The sequence below is a fragment of the Streptopelia decaocto genome (assembly GCF_964273445.1).
Source record: "Streptopelia decaocto genome assembly, chromosome: 3".
Taxonomy (NCBI): Eukaryota; Metazoa; Chordata; class Aves; order Columbiformes; family Columbidae; genus Streptopelia; species Streptopelia decaocto.
Genome location: NC_138656.1, coordinates 35,385,523 through 35,400,456, shown reverse-complemented (window position 1 = coordinate 35,400,456; position 14,934 = coordinate 35,385,523). Strand labels below are relative to the sequence as shown.

General features: G+C 35.8%; 1 protein-coding gene across 6 annotated transcripts; it reads right to left on the bottom strand.

Annotated features, from left to right (window-relative positions):
- Positions 1-541: 541 nt before the first annotated feature.
- NLRC4 (NLR family CARD domain containing 4) lies at positions 542-13,750 on the bottom strand. Of its 6 annotated transcripts, none has more exons than XM_082047980.1 (10): positions 13,683-13,747; positions 12,049-12,106; positions 10,680-10,940; positions 7,465-9,456; positions 6,350-6,442; positions 5,472-5,642; positions 4,154-4,246; positions 3,645-3,812; positions 2,463-2,650; positions 542-1,534 (listed from the first exon to the last, which is right to left on the bottom strand). In XM_082047980.1, coding segments are annotated over exons 2-10 (2,970 nt in total). In that variant the 5' UTR covers positions 12,050-12,106; positions 13,683-13,747; the 3' UTR covers positions 542-1,531. The 6 variants fall into 6 exon arrangements, with proteins under 6 accessions (XP_081904106.1, XP_081904107.1, XP_081904103.1 ...); XM_082047981.1 differs by having other exon boundaries at positions 542-2,650; positions 7,465-7,919; positions 8,595-9,456; XM_082047977.1 differs by having other exon boundaries at positions 542-2,650; positions 13,679-13,750.
- Positions 13,751-14,934: the final 1,184 nt, after the last annotated feature.

Here is a 14,934-nt window from a genome sequence, read left to right as displayed (position 1 = left end):
GGTTTGCCTCCTAAGTTTCTTCCTAAGGTGCCTTAATGGCAATCATCCTCAGAAAAAAGGATCAACCATCTCAGTTCAAGCTCCAAGACTGTATTTTTACCATCATCTCTCCAAGATCTTGTTCTTCCAAGGCCACCTGCCTGGACTACCCACACTTTTCTTCTTCAGGTTCAGTAATAGCTATTAAACCTTTTCTGTCAGCTGCTTCTAGATACGAGTTTTCACAGCCACCTTCAAATGGAAAATGAAGTCCTTTGAAGATGTGTTCGTTGTTTCAAGCACCTGTCCACATCCTAGTACATTAATTATGAGGCCTAATAGAGCTCTTTGGTTTTGTATCATATGTCTTAACTGTCAGAGTGGATTTATACATCTCAAGACAAGAACGCTCACTATGTTGCAATTCAACATCCGACAGAAAATAAAGACTGTGCTTTTCTAGTTATTTTTTCTTACAGAACAAAGCTGTGGAGGCAAAAATTTGCCTGGGTCTGCAGAATTGGGTGCCAGTGACAAAGAATAAACAAAGGAATGCACAGAATAAAAATGGTATCTCTAATTTATTCAACTTTTCATGGTTTCTACTGTAAACAACATTAACTACAGTCTTTGATGAGAAGTATAGTCTGCTGAGGGAGCAGGAAGCAAAGAAACCAAATACAGCTGTGGGAAGAGAGATGCAGGGGTTACCAAGTGGTTATTCTTTCACACCAATCTGAAATAGAGCTATGGAGCACAAAGTTGCCCTGCTAAGCAACTAAGAAATTGAAAGGACTGAAGTTCATAAATGTTGAAACTATCTATTTTAAACTGTATTATTTTGAGATCCCCTCCCTGTGTTAAAACAAAAAATACGTATTTTCTACAGAAATCCATGTGCCTTTTTTCACAGATGCACCCTAGTAATTTTTAATCTGTTTTTCTGTTTTACTCAGCTTTATTCAGTTTTCAGTATATATATTCGATATAGAGTTTTGCTGCTTGGGAAAAAAAAAAAAAAAGAAGTATTTTCTAGTCTGTGTCAGAGGGATAACTTAATGCACTTGCACTGAATTCAGTGCTTTGCTGAATTGGGATCATGCCTTTGAAGGATCCTAACTATGTGGAAAAGGTTGTGTTTCTTTTCACTGTCAAGGCACAGAGAGATTAATTAAATAGCTTTGAAGCACCCTCTGGCACAAAACTGACCTCACGAGTACAAGCACTTTATGAGGAGATAACACAGAGTTAGTGGGTTCATGATGTACAAGCACCCACGGTTCAACACTACCTGGAGAAGTGAAATCGCAGCTCTGACTGGTGCTCCTGTCCCTTCATTCCAGTGGCAGACTGGAAACAAGGGTCTGCTGTCTTGCCTTGCCCACCACTTTTTACACAAGTTGCCAAATGACTCCTGTTTTCTTTTGCTGTATTTGGAGCTGCCTTGTGTACACAGTTCTCTCCTGGGGTGTTTGTGGACGATGAGGGCCTGGAGACTGCATGCTGGCTTGTCTGCACCAGGACTCTTACCACATGTGAAATGTGAGGGAGCTTACTGTGAAAGAAAGCACTAAATGCTGACTTCATTTTGCAAGCCAAAGTGGTGGTCGTTTAAAGATGGTAACAGTCACTTGAGATAAACTATTTGGTGTTTTGCTATGGGGTAAGAATTTGTTTGTGGCTAATAACTGCAGAATAGCTCCTGTTTACATCTCTGTTTAATTCATGGCCGCTGTGTGACAATGCCCTCTTTTGTGGAGCTAATATGCTCTATTCATACTGTTGCTATTTTAGAGGTCTGATTTTTCATTGGCGTATCCTGGCTGTGCAATAAATTTTCCTGTAATGTATTTTAGAGATGTAACTATATTAGAATTTCCTTGCCAGGAGGAAAAGCTTCTCTGTGCTAGATCAGACAACTACAATGTCTAACTTAAAAACAAACAAACATAAAAAAACCTGGTAGAACACCTACGTATTATCCATCAAGTTGCAGACTTTTTCACCTTTTTATTAAGAGCTTCTCCTAATATACACAGTTTTAAACTTCAAAGCTAATAAAAACAAGCTCGTAGAAAGCACACACAGACAAAGTGAACACTACTTGAAACCATTTAAAGTCTGAGAGACATGACAAGTTGCAGCATCTGGGGCTAATGCAAAGTGATCTCTCTCTGACTTTCTTTTGACCTGTTTCTCCCAGAAGAGGATGTGACAGTACTCGCATTCCAGTCTCACTAGCAGACCAGGAGATCCAAATAACCCCAGAGCCAATGATTCAATGTGTGGTTATAGAGAAAAGCATTTCTCAAATATGAAAGATCGTGAGTGCACACTGGGAAAGCTTGTTCTCTTCAAGAATGCACTAGCTGAAACTGTTTTCTGCAGTTTATCTTTGCATCATTAATAAGTCCAAGATCATGGCGATCAAAATTCCATCCAGTCACTTTAATCTCTTTTAAATAATTCAGTGTGGTTAGTACCTGACTTAATTTGCAGACTAACAGTGATGCAGGCACCCAGTCTTTTTTGCTGCTGAAATCTACAGACACCAGCTTCTTGAGCGAGATCAGTGGCTGCATGAAGGAAAGCCAGCCATCGCTTGTCACACAATTCATGGCCAAGTCCAAGTGCTGAAGGTTCTGCAGGTGTTCTTTCTCAAAAAAATTGCCTGTGAACATATATTTTTTTATATATTTATTTTTGCTTCAAGCCCTAATGAAGAGAATTATTCCTGTTCAGGATATTGAAGAATTGAGTCTTATTGAATTCAGCTGAACTTCTACGCTTAAAGAAATACCACTGTTAATAGAAAATGATTTAAATAGGTGTTTGCATGTTAGTTTATTTTTTCTTACTAAGAACCAAGAATGTAAAATATAGCAGCAACACATTACGACGTTTTTATATCAACACTTTTCTTCCTTGTTAAAACTTAACCTGTAGTATCTTGCGTACAACAGGATCCTTTTAACTACAAAAAGGTCATTAACTTAAATGGAGCTCTGGACTGCTGCCCATGTTTACTCACAAAAGCACTGCAAGATCAGGCTCATGAAAATTCTCATTCATTCTGACATTTCATTGCTATTGCAGCCTCAGAAGGGGTGAGTCACGTGGATCCAGGTAGTTTTTATATCTCCCTGATCTTCAGCTATCTACCTTGACAAAAATTGTACTAGTATTGGCCTTCTTCAGCTCTACTATTGACATACATTCCATAACAGACATTATGTCAGTGGAAGATTTGATTTAAGAATAGTCCACTGGTATTCCTGTCATACTTATGGAGGAGATAATCGATCTGTCAATCAGAAAAGATTCCCTCCCAAGAAGATTCTTCACCAGCGACCTCCAGTTGCCTGCAGTCTTCCTTGCACTACTTACACAGTGAAAAATGGTCCTCATTGAGTAGAAATATAGGCATTATTTGGTTAATCTAATAATACATATACATATCTCCTACTCAGACTCAATGCTATTTCATTTACATTATTAAAAGTTGCTGGGTTTCCTGAACTGTTGGGTTTTTTTGTTTGTTTTCGGTTGTTTTGTGTGTGTGGTGTGTTTTTGTTTGTTTGTTGGGGGTTTTTTTAATTATTTTTGGGGGTTTTTTTCTGTTTTTTGTCCATCATCTCTTGATCATCCACAGTACCTTTCCTTACCTAGAATTCTGACCTCCACATCAGTGAGGCTCCATTTCCTCAATCCAAGTTTTGTCAGGTGTGGCATTGTTTCCAGTAGTTCCAACAATTTTGTTAGGCAAAACTTTACATCATCTCCCCAAGGAAGCATCAGCACTTTCATCCCAGGCAGGACGTTTAAGCCGTCAACTAAATGAAAATAAGTGTAAAATTGTTTTGTTATAACAGCTGAGTGAAAAATAACTTTAAAAAGTTAAACCAAATTGTATTTCAACAGTGAAGAAAACACTGGTAGGTTAGAGACTTCAAGACTGTTGCCTTGATAGCAAAGACAGAGTAGCCAATTGCATACAATATTCCTTACTTCTAAAAACTTCCCATTCTACTGATAGGAAATGGTTCAGGATACCAATTATATCCTACTTAAAAATAAAAGATGAAAGAATTATTGAATTTCTGTCTGGATAAGTCATAGAACTGAAGCTTATTCCCAATTTAAATGGTTTATCTAAAGAGACCTTCTTACTTACCAAGTCTGTGGATAGCATCTTTTCCTTTATTTTCTAAGTAATTTTCTGACAAATCAAGTACATTCAGTTTTGGCAAATTACAGAGATTCTGAGCTACAGGAGGAAAAAAATCTTGTTATACATGTGTTCAGTGCAGCGTGACTTATCTTCTGTTGCACCTTTCTTAGCTTTGAATTTTAATGAACAGCAAGACAAAATGTTTAAAACCCTCCAGGTTTTTCTTGCTTTTCCAACACCTCTCTGATGCAAACTGTGCTCTTGTTCTTAATTGTGTCTCCAGGAATTGAAAAAATATAAGACCTGGCCAGCTGTAAGAACTGGAGTAATGGTTTGTATAACTTACTCTGGTGGCTAAATGAATCTGCAGTGGTGATAAGACAACTTTAAGACATCTTTGCAACACAGAAGAAGGACAAAGCTGTCTGAATAGATGGGAGATTCTTTAGTGGTTTAAGCCCCGGAGACTTCAATGTCCTGCTTCACAAAGCTGTTGAGTTTTGTATTATGATATAGAAATGTACTTTTTACAGGAACAGGGAATTTGTAAGAGTGGGACTATGTGGAACATTTAATTCTAGACAGCTGTAATGGGGCAGGATACTGGATAAGCCTAAACCATTCATGATATGTATTTATTATCTTGTTCTTTGAAATTTTCCATATTCTCCCTAGGTGCTATTTTACCTTCTTGACTTTAGAAAGTTTCTGCCAATATCCAATCTAAGCTACAGTGTTGCAAATGTAGCTACTTTGTTCTCCCCATGGACAAAAAGAATAGTTGATTATTAACTCCTCGTAATAATGTTTAAAGGGCATAAAAATGTTATCGTATCTTTTTCAGACTTCTCAACTAACACAAAACTGAACCACTCCTCATAAGTTACATTCTTGGTGCTCTCTCGATTTCTTTATACATTTCTTAGTTATGATACTGAGGTTGGGCACAGATTTGTTGTTCAGGACTCACCAGCACATGTTTTTTGCAATTGCATAGTATTTCCAGTCTTCCACAGAACAAAAACAACTTCGAAAACTAGTTTTGATTGTATCAACCATTATTTGCTTTCCTATATTGTTTGTTTACAGAGCTATGTTGTAGTTTATCTTTCTCGATCATATAAACTTTATACTTAGAATTTCCATAAAAGCTTTATATAAACTTCCTTGCTGCATTTTACATCTCTGCTGACTGAAACTCATTGTGAACCTATGTATTTCTGATTTTATCCATATATGCTTTTTTCTTCTGTTATAAAATTTTGGTTTGATTTTCAAAACACACATATTCGGTTTGTAAAGTTAGTATTACTATTCTTACCTAGAATTTCCACAGCGTCACTGGAGATACAGCAGTTGATTAGCTGGATTTCTTCAAGTTCACTTAGTTCACCAGAGACTGATGTCACAATGTAGGTTATGCCATCCCCAATAGTTGTCAAGTGATTCATGTAAAGTAAGCGGAGCTTTCTCAAATTTCTGATACCTTCAGCTATGAATGGAAAAAAAACAAACAAAACAAAACAAACAAAACAAAACAGTTCACATTGTTATGTGAACTGTTTTGTAATGTTTATGGTATCTTGATCACATCAACTGGCTGGACAGAATTAGTTGTTTACTGCCTGGCATATTACAACTATCTATATTTTGGTGCCATGAGATGTTTGGTAATTTTTGTTTGCAAAAAAATGTGATCTTCCTGTGGAACAAATCCAAGCATTTTTTTACCAAGCCATCAAAGTGAGGATGGGTAGACATATGAATTGCCATCTCCATATCAGTTACAGGGTTGTGTGGCCCTAACGAACATTATTTGAACTTTTCAACCTTGGTATCTGGCAACTGACCTTGCTGACAGGCAGCAATAGGCCAGTGAAGGGAACTATTAATATACCACCTTTACAACCTCCTGACTTCCAGTTCATGCACAACAGCCAGTCCTGGGATCGGTATGTTAGATCTGCTTGACAACAGTACGCATTACTAACTTGGAAGGAGCACTCCAATACTTTGAGACAATCAGAATACAGAACATACCAAGACTTCAATTAAAATTTATAAGAAATCACTTCTCTAAATTAGATTGTAGGATTTTCAAGTCCCTGTAGTGTAAAAACTTCAGACCAACTTACTAAAAATTCACATTCTCAGCACTATTTACTTGCTTATGGTGTAAAATAGGATAGAGGAAGTTACCTAATTTTTTTGCATCAGCTTCATCCATACTTATGTTGTCAAGTACAAGCCCTTCAGCATTCACAAGTTTCTTTATTCCATCAATAAGTCCACCTGCCAAAAAAAAAACCCCATCAGCATGTTGATTTAATGAACAAACAAATTAATTGGTAGAATAGATACATTTCAGTGATATTAGGTTTTTGTGAATAGTTTTGTTCAAAAATGCCTCAATCTTCCACTAGCACCCTGCTCTAACAATAGTGCTGAAGAATCCTGTATGTGTGTGATGCGCAACATAAGGAAATACATGTCCTTCATCCTAATTGCAGAATCCTTCACCTCAGGTAAGTCTGGAGCATGCTACACTATAGTTACTATGCTTTACTTTATTATGCCATTGTAATTTTAAGAGAAAACATTTTTTCAAGGTAGAAGCATTTAATTGATTATAGGAATGACTTACCAAAAGATACTGCAGGTTTTCCACCATATTAGGTATTAACATCAGAACTAGACTTCTTCAAAAAAAATGCTTACCCAGAAATTATGGCAGAGATGTAGGAAGCAAGGAAGGAAAAATTCTGTCCAATGTTATGGCTTTAGATTAGGCTACAACACTTTCATTTGGTTCCCAAAAACATATGCATCACTGCAAAAGTGATGGTAGGCTGCATCCCATGGCACTTACAAAGTTTCACTGGTGGTATAGACATTATCTCATTTACTGTGGATTATTTGGACCAGAGTTGTTAAATTTTTCCCACATATAGTATTTTATTTAAAACCAGATTTTTTAATGTATTGTGTACCAAGAACCAAAAATATGATGTAATGACGACTTACATTAAATCAAAGGCCTTTGTGTAGCAAGAACTAAGAATATCATGGCAACTCACGGGAATTCTAAGGCCAGACCCTACTTATACAACTAAATAACATAAATAAATTTACATAACTGAGTAGAATGCAGTCACTTCCACCATGAATATAGAATTGCATTCTAGCAATATAACGTTTCTCAAATGAATCAAAACCGGGCATCTTCCATATACAAGGCAGCCACGAGCCCCTTTGCTTTACCCTCTCATCCACATTTATCTACAAGATCTCAGTTACTGCCAGTAATACTGTACCTTCTAGATTTTCACTTTGCAGATCTCTTATATGTAAGGTTTTCAGCTTTGTCATTGTTGTGATCTGTTGCTCATCTTCCACAGTAAGAGGTGTGGACTCCACAGTGAGATCTTGTAAGTTTTCACAGGTTTCAAGGACTTCATTCAATGTTCCTGTGATACCAGCACTATTGCTGATGTGCAGCTTGAGGCTTGCAGCAGAGCAACATATTTTGCCCAGGTATTTAATATCACGTTTCTTTAACTTCTTGAAATCTTGCAATGTAATTTCTAAAGATCTGAGACTCCGGTTCCAGTTGAAGAATAAGGAGACAGCCTTTTCAGGAATGTAAGTTTTAAGTGAACTACTTTGAAGGTCTTCCACATTCTTATCATCTGTTTCCTTATTTGATGAGTAGTTGCCAAAAAAATCTAACTTAATGAGTCCTAGTACACTAAGACAATTTGGTAAGTACCTAAAAAAATCAGAGAAATAAGTCGGGATATTTTGACTATTGATGTAAACACTTTTATCACAAAAAAACTCTTCAAAATCTCTGCTCAATGCTGATTTTGAAGAACTTTCATAAAAGAAATTAATGACACACTCTGCAAAAATATCCTTTTCTGTTCTTTTAAAATCTTCCTTTTCTGTTATATTTTCTGATTTTTTTGTGTATTCTCTTTCCAAAGCCAGATTCTTTAATGAAAACAGTTCAGAAACATCTCTATGTTGATCAATTCTTTTCAATAAGTCCAAAATTACTCTAGTGGCATCAAGGGAGGATCCACAAGTGTAGAGGAGCAAATTGAAATAAGTATTAGTAACATCTGAAATAGTATTAATTTTCTGTAGATAACTATACCCTTTCTTCACCTCTGTTTCTTCGCAGGATGTCACTAATTTGCAAAGTTTTCTGCCTGCAGTGTATTCCTGAAATGATTTATGAAAAAATCTATATGTTGGCTTCAGCCTTTGAGCTGTGTATTTATTTAGAAGACCTGAAGCTAGCAGGACTTCTTCTTTTATGTCAGCTAAATCCTCAGACTGAAAATCAAATCTTTGGTCAAATATTCCATCTAAAGCTAAGTCTCCACAATGATTTATGCTCAGCATAATATGGTTTTCTGTTATTTCTTTTGTTTTGTACCTGTTTTTCTCCACCATCAAGTCATACAAAGTGGAGAAAAGTAGAGTCTGGGTGCTTGGATGAAAATTATTTTCACCCATTTGGATGGCACAAGCAATGATGACAAAGAGTGGAGTCTTCATAAGGTTCTTCATGGAAGTGGCCTCTTTAAGCTGGTTTAACAAACCATCTGCCAGCTTATTTGTCAAGACATTTTTAATGAGCTTCTCGCAACTCTCGTCTGATAGGTCTCCAATTTCAGCAACCAGTGACCCAAACTGCCTGATTTTATGGATAGACTCAGTCCTGGTAGCAATAATAACCATGTTCTTGAATTTGTGGTTTTCTTTAATCATCGCTTCTATCTCTGGACAGTTTGAGGGTTTGAATTCATCATATCCGTCGAACAGAAAAAGGACCCTTTGTCTTCGTGCTAGTAGCATTTTCATGAAATCTTGTTTGCAGATGGGGTATCGTTCAAAAAGAAGCTGATCACAGACAGTCTCATATATTCCACCTCTTGTGCTAGTCAGGCTGATAAAGAAAATAAATTGGAATTTTTTCAAAGTGGAGCACTTTTCCAAAGCCCAGAGTACAGCAATTCTTTTTAAAAGAGTTGTTTTTCCTTTCCCAGCTTCTCCTTCTATAATGCAGGGATTTTTCAGTTCCTCCAGAAGGACATTTAGCGTCAGCTGCTGTTTCCTGCTATTATGTATATCTTTTTTCCACAGCAAGATATCAGTATAGGCAGTTCCCAAATCAAAAATTATGTCAATATCACTACCCAGAGGATGATATTTTTGAAACGCTGAAGATAGATACACATACTTTAAATCCTGAATCAAGTCATTTAATTTATCTTGTTCCACTTGACCGGTTGTACCTAGGGCAAACAGACAATGTATCAGTGAATCAAATAGTGAATGAGTTTGTCAATTAAAATTTCATTACTTTTGGAATAACTGCTTGAATGCACTGGCTAAATCAATGAAATAAGCAAGACTTAATTGATAAGGGCTGTAGTTACTCCTTGTGCAGGAGATTAATCTAGTCTGCAGATACCACTTTGGTTCTGCTTAATTCCTTATTTTAGGGCCTTTTGAACTCATCCTATTTCTGCATTGGATTCCAAAAATGTAAGCTTGCATACAAGCACATGAAAGTTTATGTGTACAAATGCATGATGAGAGTATGCATTTTTTGTATAATAACGTTTTCATGTGGAAAGATGGCATTTATATATACAAATGAAAGGTATTAGAATATTAAGGGAGATATTTGTAAATCAGTAACAGTTTTTGACAGCTGAACCAAATGAACTTTTAACCTAGTTCTTTTTTAAAACTATGTCTCTTTCATTTTTGTTACTTTGGGTTAGTCTAAGAGATGCTTTCATGCCGTTTGGAGGTAAGCTCAGTTGAACCTTCCATCATGGACATAACAAAATGTAGTAACATCTAACAGCATCTAAAGGGAGTCCTGGAAGGTTTGTATGCACTGCTTTTTAAGGCACATATATGTAGCCTAAGGGACAGGGCTGAGTCAGACGTGTGTTTCCAAATCAGACAGCACAATCCAACAAACTGAAGGAAATCACAGAAACCTATTTTAGGGAAATGCTTCTGTAACAAATGTCATGCCTCTCTGGGACTGCCGAAAGATTAGGCTAGGTGTCTGTGTTTCATCCTTACAATAAGATATTCCTTTAACAACATAATGAACTTGCAGCCCGTGCACAAGTAGTTTCAGCTTCCAGGAAGAGGCTTATAGTTGAAAAGCTCGTTACATATTCCCATTAGATTTTATATTAATTTTGTCAACAGAACAGATCTAATCCAGTGTTCAGTTCACCCACAATTCACTTATCAGAAACAAGTGATGGGACGTGTTTAACTGTCTGAACTTCAGCTATGTGATCACAGATGATTTTCACCCTTTCATCATTTTTCACAGAATTTGGTTTTCCTTTCTACGTGTCTTAATGTTTGTGAAATTTCTTAGTGCTCACTGTCTTATTCGCTCAGATGAAAGAATTCAGGCCACACAACTTGAATTAGAATTTACTTTTCCTGACTAGAAGACAAAAATATAACCAGTAATACTTACAATATCCTTGCAGGTCATGAAAGAGAAAAGGGTTGTGTTTCTCAATTGATTTAACAAAAATATTGCAGGCTTCTGAACCTTTATTCAAAATCATGTAAATCACCATTCTTGAGGCTTCTTGTTCGACCTTTTCACAGACAACGGTATTCACTTCTTCACAAGACATGACATTGCAGTCCAAAAGGTCATCTGCTATTTGCTTGAGGGTGATCTTTCCCATTCTTTGAATGAGATGTACTCTGTTGCTTTTTATAAATTCCACTGAGAAGAGAAAATTCAACTTCTTAGAATAAGTCTAGCTCATACAGTAGCTGACAGATTAATTGTCCTTCAGTATTCAATGTGCACTTTTGTGGTGCACTGACTGGCTAATATCTACACAGGCAAAAATAGTATTCAGGGAATGGTGAGATCTTAGTAGGAATGTAGAAAAAAATATAGAAGTTTCTGTGAATGGATTGGAAGTTACTGGTAAAAAAAGATGCAGGACGGAATGTATCAGTATGGGTATGAAAGTCACATGGTATGTCTAAGATGTTGGCTGGCATTGCAAAAACATTAAAAGGCTGCCCGGGGGAGTTGTGGAGTCTCCTTCCCTGGAGACATTCAAAACCCGCCTGGACACATTCCTGTGTAACCTCATCTGGGTGTTCCTGCTCCAGCAGGGGGATTGGACTGGATGATCTTTTGAGGTCCCTTTCAATCCCTAACATTCTGTGATTCTGTGATACTTTACTAGGGTAGTCTTGGGAGTGTCTTTTGTGGGCACATGTGTATGTGCCACAAGCAGAGAGTGCTCCCTTTTGAGAATTTTACATTTTTTGCAAATTTGTAATTTCATAGTGTGGAATTTTAAAATAAATATTGGGGACATTTATTTACCTCCATGTGTCAAAATAAAACTGGACTATCATTCCTCTGAGATTTTTAGACCTTGAATATTACAGTAAATTAGCATTTTTCAGGAATAACTTTATAAAACTTAAGCTTCTGTATAATTGTGAGGAAAAGGGAGAAATTAGTCTTTACAAGTCTGAAATTACCTGTGATATTTTGGAATAAACCATAGAAATTACTACAAAACAGCTAACATGAGAAACATCCAATTCAGAAAAATATTTTGTCAGAAAAAGTTATTAATCCAAAATTTTATATCTATGATGTGTTGAAATAGAGAATTTTTAATTAAAATTCTCTATAGAGTCTACCTTTAAAAACATTTTAGAGCAAGACTTTTTACAATGTTAATAAGTAGCTATATTGTATAACTTGAACATAAATACAGACATCTTTTAAAGGTTATTTGATTTTTTTATTACTGTTTACATCTAACATTAAATACGAAGAAACTGTAATTTATAGATCTTACTTGTTCAGACTGAAAGTTTCAATGCTTGAACTGTAGAACAGTGAATCTAATATCCAGGCTGAAAACCAAAAACAAATAAAAAGATTGAATATCCAGATATTACTGTCATTTTCCTAGACTAGAAAAAAAATTACCTTTTGTGAAATACTGATATGAAACTAGTCAGATATAACAATATTCTCTCTAAAACTACTTTGATTTGTTAACACAGATATATTTTATAACTTTAAAGCATGTTCAAAATCAATAAGGAGGAAATATTGATTTATGCAAGCGATTTTAATCTGTGCTTTAATTCCTCGGAAACAGATAATTCTCATAGATCAGCATTATCATTAAAATATAATCTTTAAAGTAAAGTTGATTGTTATTTTTGACAACCAGAAAGATACTGTTCGTTTCCCACATTGCATCCGTCCACGTTTCACATTGTTTCAGTTCATGTTTCATGTACTTTCATGGTGTAATTTATATATGCATTTTTATCAGTGAGCATAGTGAATGAGACACACATAATTCACTTGTTTTTACTTTGAATGATACCAAGATACGTTTGGATTGAAATGGTAATTAGGATAATAGCATACAAACCCAACATTTAAATTAATGTATTCATTACATATAACTAAATAAAGGTACCTTAAATAAAATTACTTACTTTTAATAGATACAACTAAGAAAATAAAGTACATTTTTGATAATACATAGCAGGTCAAATTAAAGCTTCATCTAGCCCAGCATCCCATCTCCAGCAGTGCCTTCTGTAAGATGTTTCACTCTTGGGATCTTTTCCATTTCCATTAAATTATTTTTGAGATGGAATGCTAGAGCAGACCATGGTATTAAGATACCGTACAGCTTTATGGATGGACACAGTGCCACAACAACATTCTCCCTTTCATTCTCTATTTTCTGACAATTCCTTCCATTTGCTTTTGCTCACCATTGAGCAGGTATTTTCATAGAGCTATAAATTTTAGCCCCAGCTCTCATTTGTAAATGCTAACCATCATCCTCATTTAAGCAAAAACATGACTTTTAGGAGTAACTTAACAATATACTGAACAAAAAATACTGTTTGCTTAAACAAGATTTTTAAAAAATCCTTAAAATACCCAAAAATCAAGTGTAGCACAATCTATGGCCATTAATCCTCTGTAATCCAAAACATAAACATTCTAAAACTTCTAGAATCTACAACAGTTTCCAGTATCACCAGCTTTGCATAGTAATAATCTCATCGTTTGTAGCACACTAAATAGTATGCTGATATTTCATAGTAATTAATAATAATTGCTAGCATGCTAGATTACTACTTAGCTATAAGTTCTGGAAGACTATACTGGCTTTACAGGGCTGAAAGACTATTTTGAAATTGCTCCTGTAAAAACTATTGCCTTAGATATTACAACTTTTCTAATAGTTTTTCTAAGCAAAAGTAAGACAAGCTTTTATATTTTGTTTAAAGAAATAGTTAAAATAAATAAATGCAAAATCTCCACTGACAAAGTCATGTAACATTTCTTAAGAGAAAAAGAAATATAGCAAAATGAAATTAAAACATCTCCAAAAGTTCTTTTTTTACAAATAGTCAAGAAGAAAGGTAGTGGTAAGAAAGAAAGCGGTTTACCCACATCAGTGTGTTCTGAAATTAAAAAGACTCAGCAGGCAGAAAAGTGTTGTAGTCCTCATAAAAAATGGACTCTGTATTATCTGTAAGTTCCTTCTCTGCAAGTTTCCTCCTTGTACAATTACTCAATGTTTTTTTTTTTTTTTTTGCTTAATGAGTATGTTGGGCAATACCTTTCTGCTGCCAGAAACATATGACACTGTTTCTTGACGTAAAACAAGTTCCAGTTCTTAAATACTTGAAATTTTATGATACAGCGGTAACCAAAAACCTAGCCTTCAGTCCAGGATTATTGGTCAAGTTACTAAATATTTCTGCTACCAGTAAAAATGAGTGTATCTACAATGCATTTACTTCATTCATTCTTCAATGGTTTCATTAAAAGATAGTAACTTTAACTCACAAGTGAGAGGTTCACTGCGGGACTCTGTAGTTATCTGGAATAAACCACAGCATCTCCCTGTTTCAAGCAGCCAGGGCTCAGGGATTTTCTCACTAACTAGAGCAGCACTGACTCGAGCAACTACATACAGCAAAGCAGGCTCAAAAAGAGGCTCTAACAATCCAAGATGCAAATGCAAAATCCATTTCAAAGTGGATGACTTATACTATCAGCATAAAGATTGACTTAATCTGCTGTTACTCTGAGACGTTAGGAATAAACCTCCCCAGCAACTCAGCTTTACTTCCTCTGTCACAGCAGTTTGCTCCACACCTCCCCCAAGAAATTGGAAGATGACTTAACATCAATGATTTTCACTTCCTTTTCACACAGTGAATATTACAAAATGTTCCTGTAAGTTCACGTACTGCGTGATTCTTGTATTTGTAAAATTCACATTTAACAGGAGCCCTTCCTAAGATAACCATTTGCAGATAGATTGTATATGTGGCCATCCCACAAGGCATTTGTATGCATCACAGCTTTCTACGGCCTTTTAAAACACTTACTTTCCCTTTTTCCTTTCCCTTACTGCTATACAGTAAGCCAGAGAGCAAGCAAATTGTCCTACTGGTGGTAGAAGCAAGGCCAGCACTTGTCAACAGTTAAGATACACAGAAGGGTGGTTGTCTGCAATGAGCTACAAGACAACCTAAACCTCAGCAGACCAACTGGAGCAATTTATGATTGCTCACATTTTTACATGTAGTCTGGGTCTTAATCAATGAAGGTCATTTCTAAAGTGCACAGAAAGGGAAAATGCAGAAAATGCTGAGAAATCTAGTAGCAGCATCCGGGTGAAACAGGTTACTCA

Bases quoted from the DNA above. Each gene is read 5' to 3' on its own strand.
- NLRC4 (XM_082047977.1), bottom strand. The intron at 3,813-4,153 runs GTAAGTAAGAAG...ATTTTCATTTAG, and splicing joins AGATGCTATCCACAGACTTG to TTGACGGCTTAAACGTCCTG. The intron at 2,651-3,644 runs GTAAGGAAAGGT...ATATGTTCACAG, and splicing joins TGTGGAGGTCAGAATTCTAG to GCAATTTTTTTGAGAAAGAA.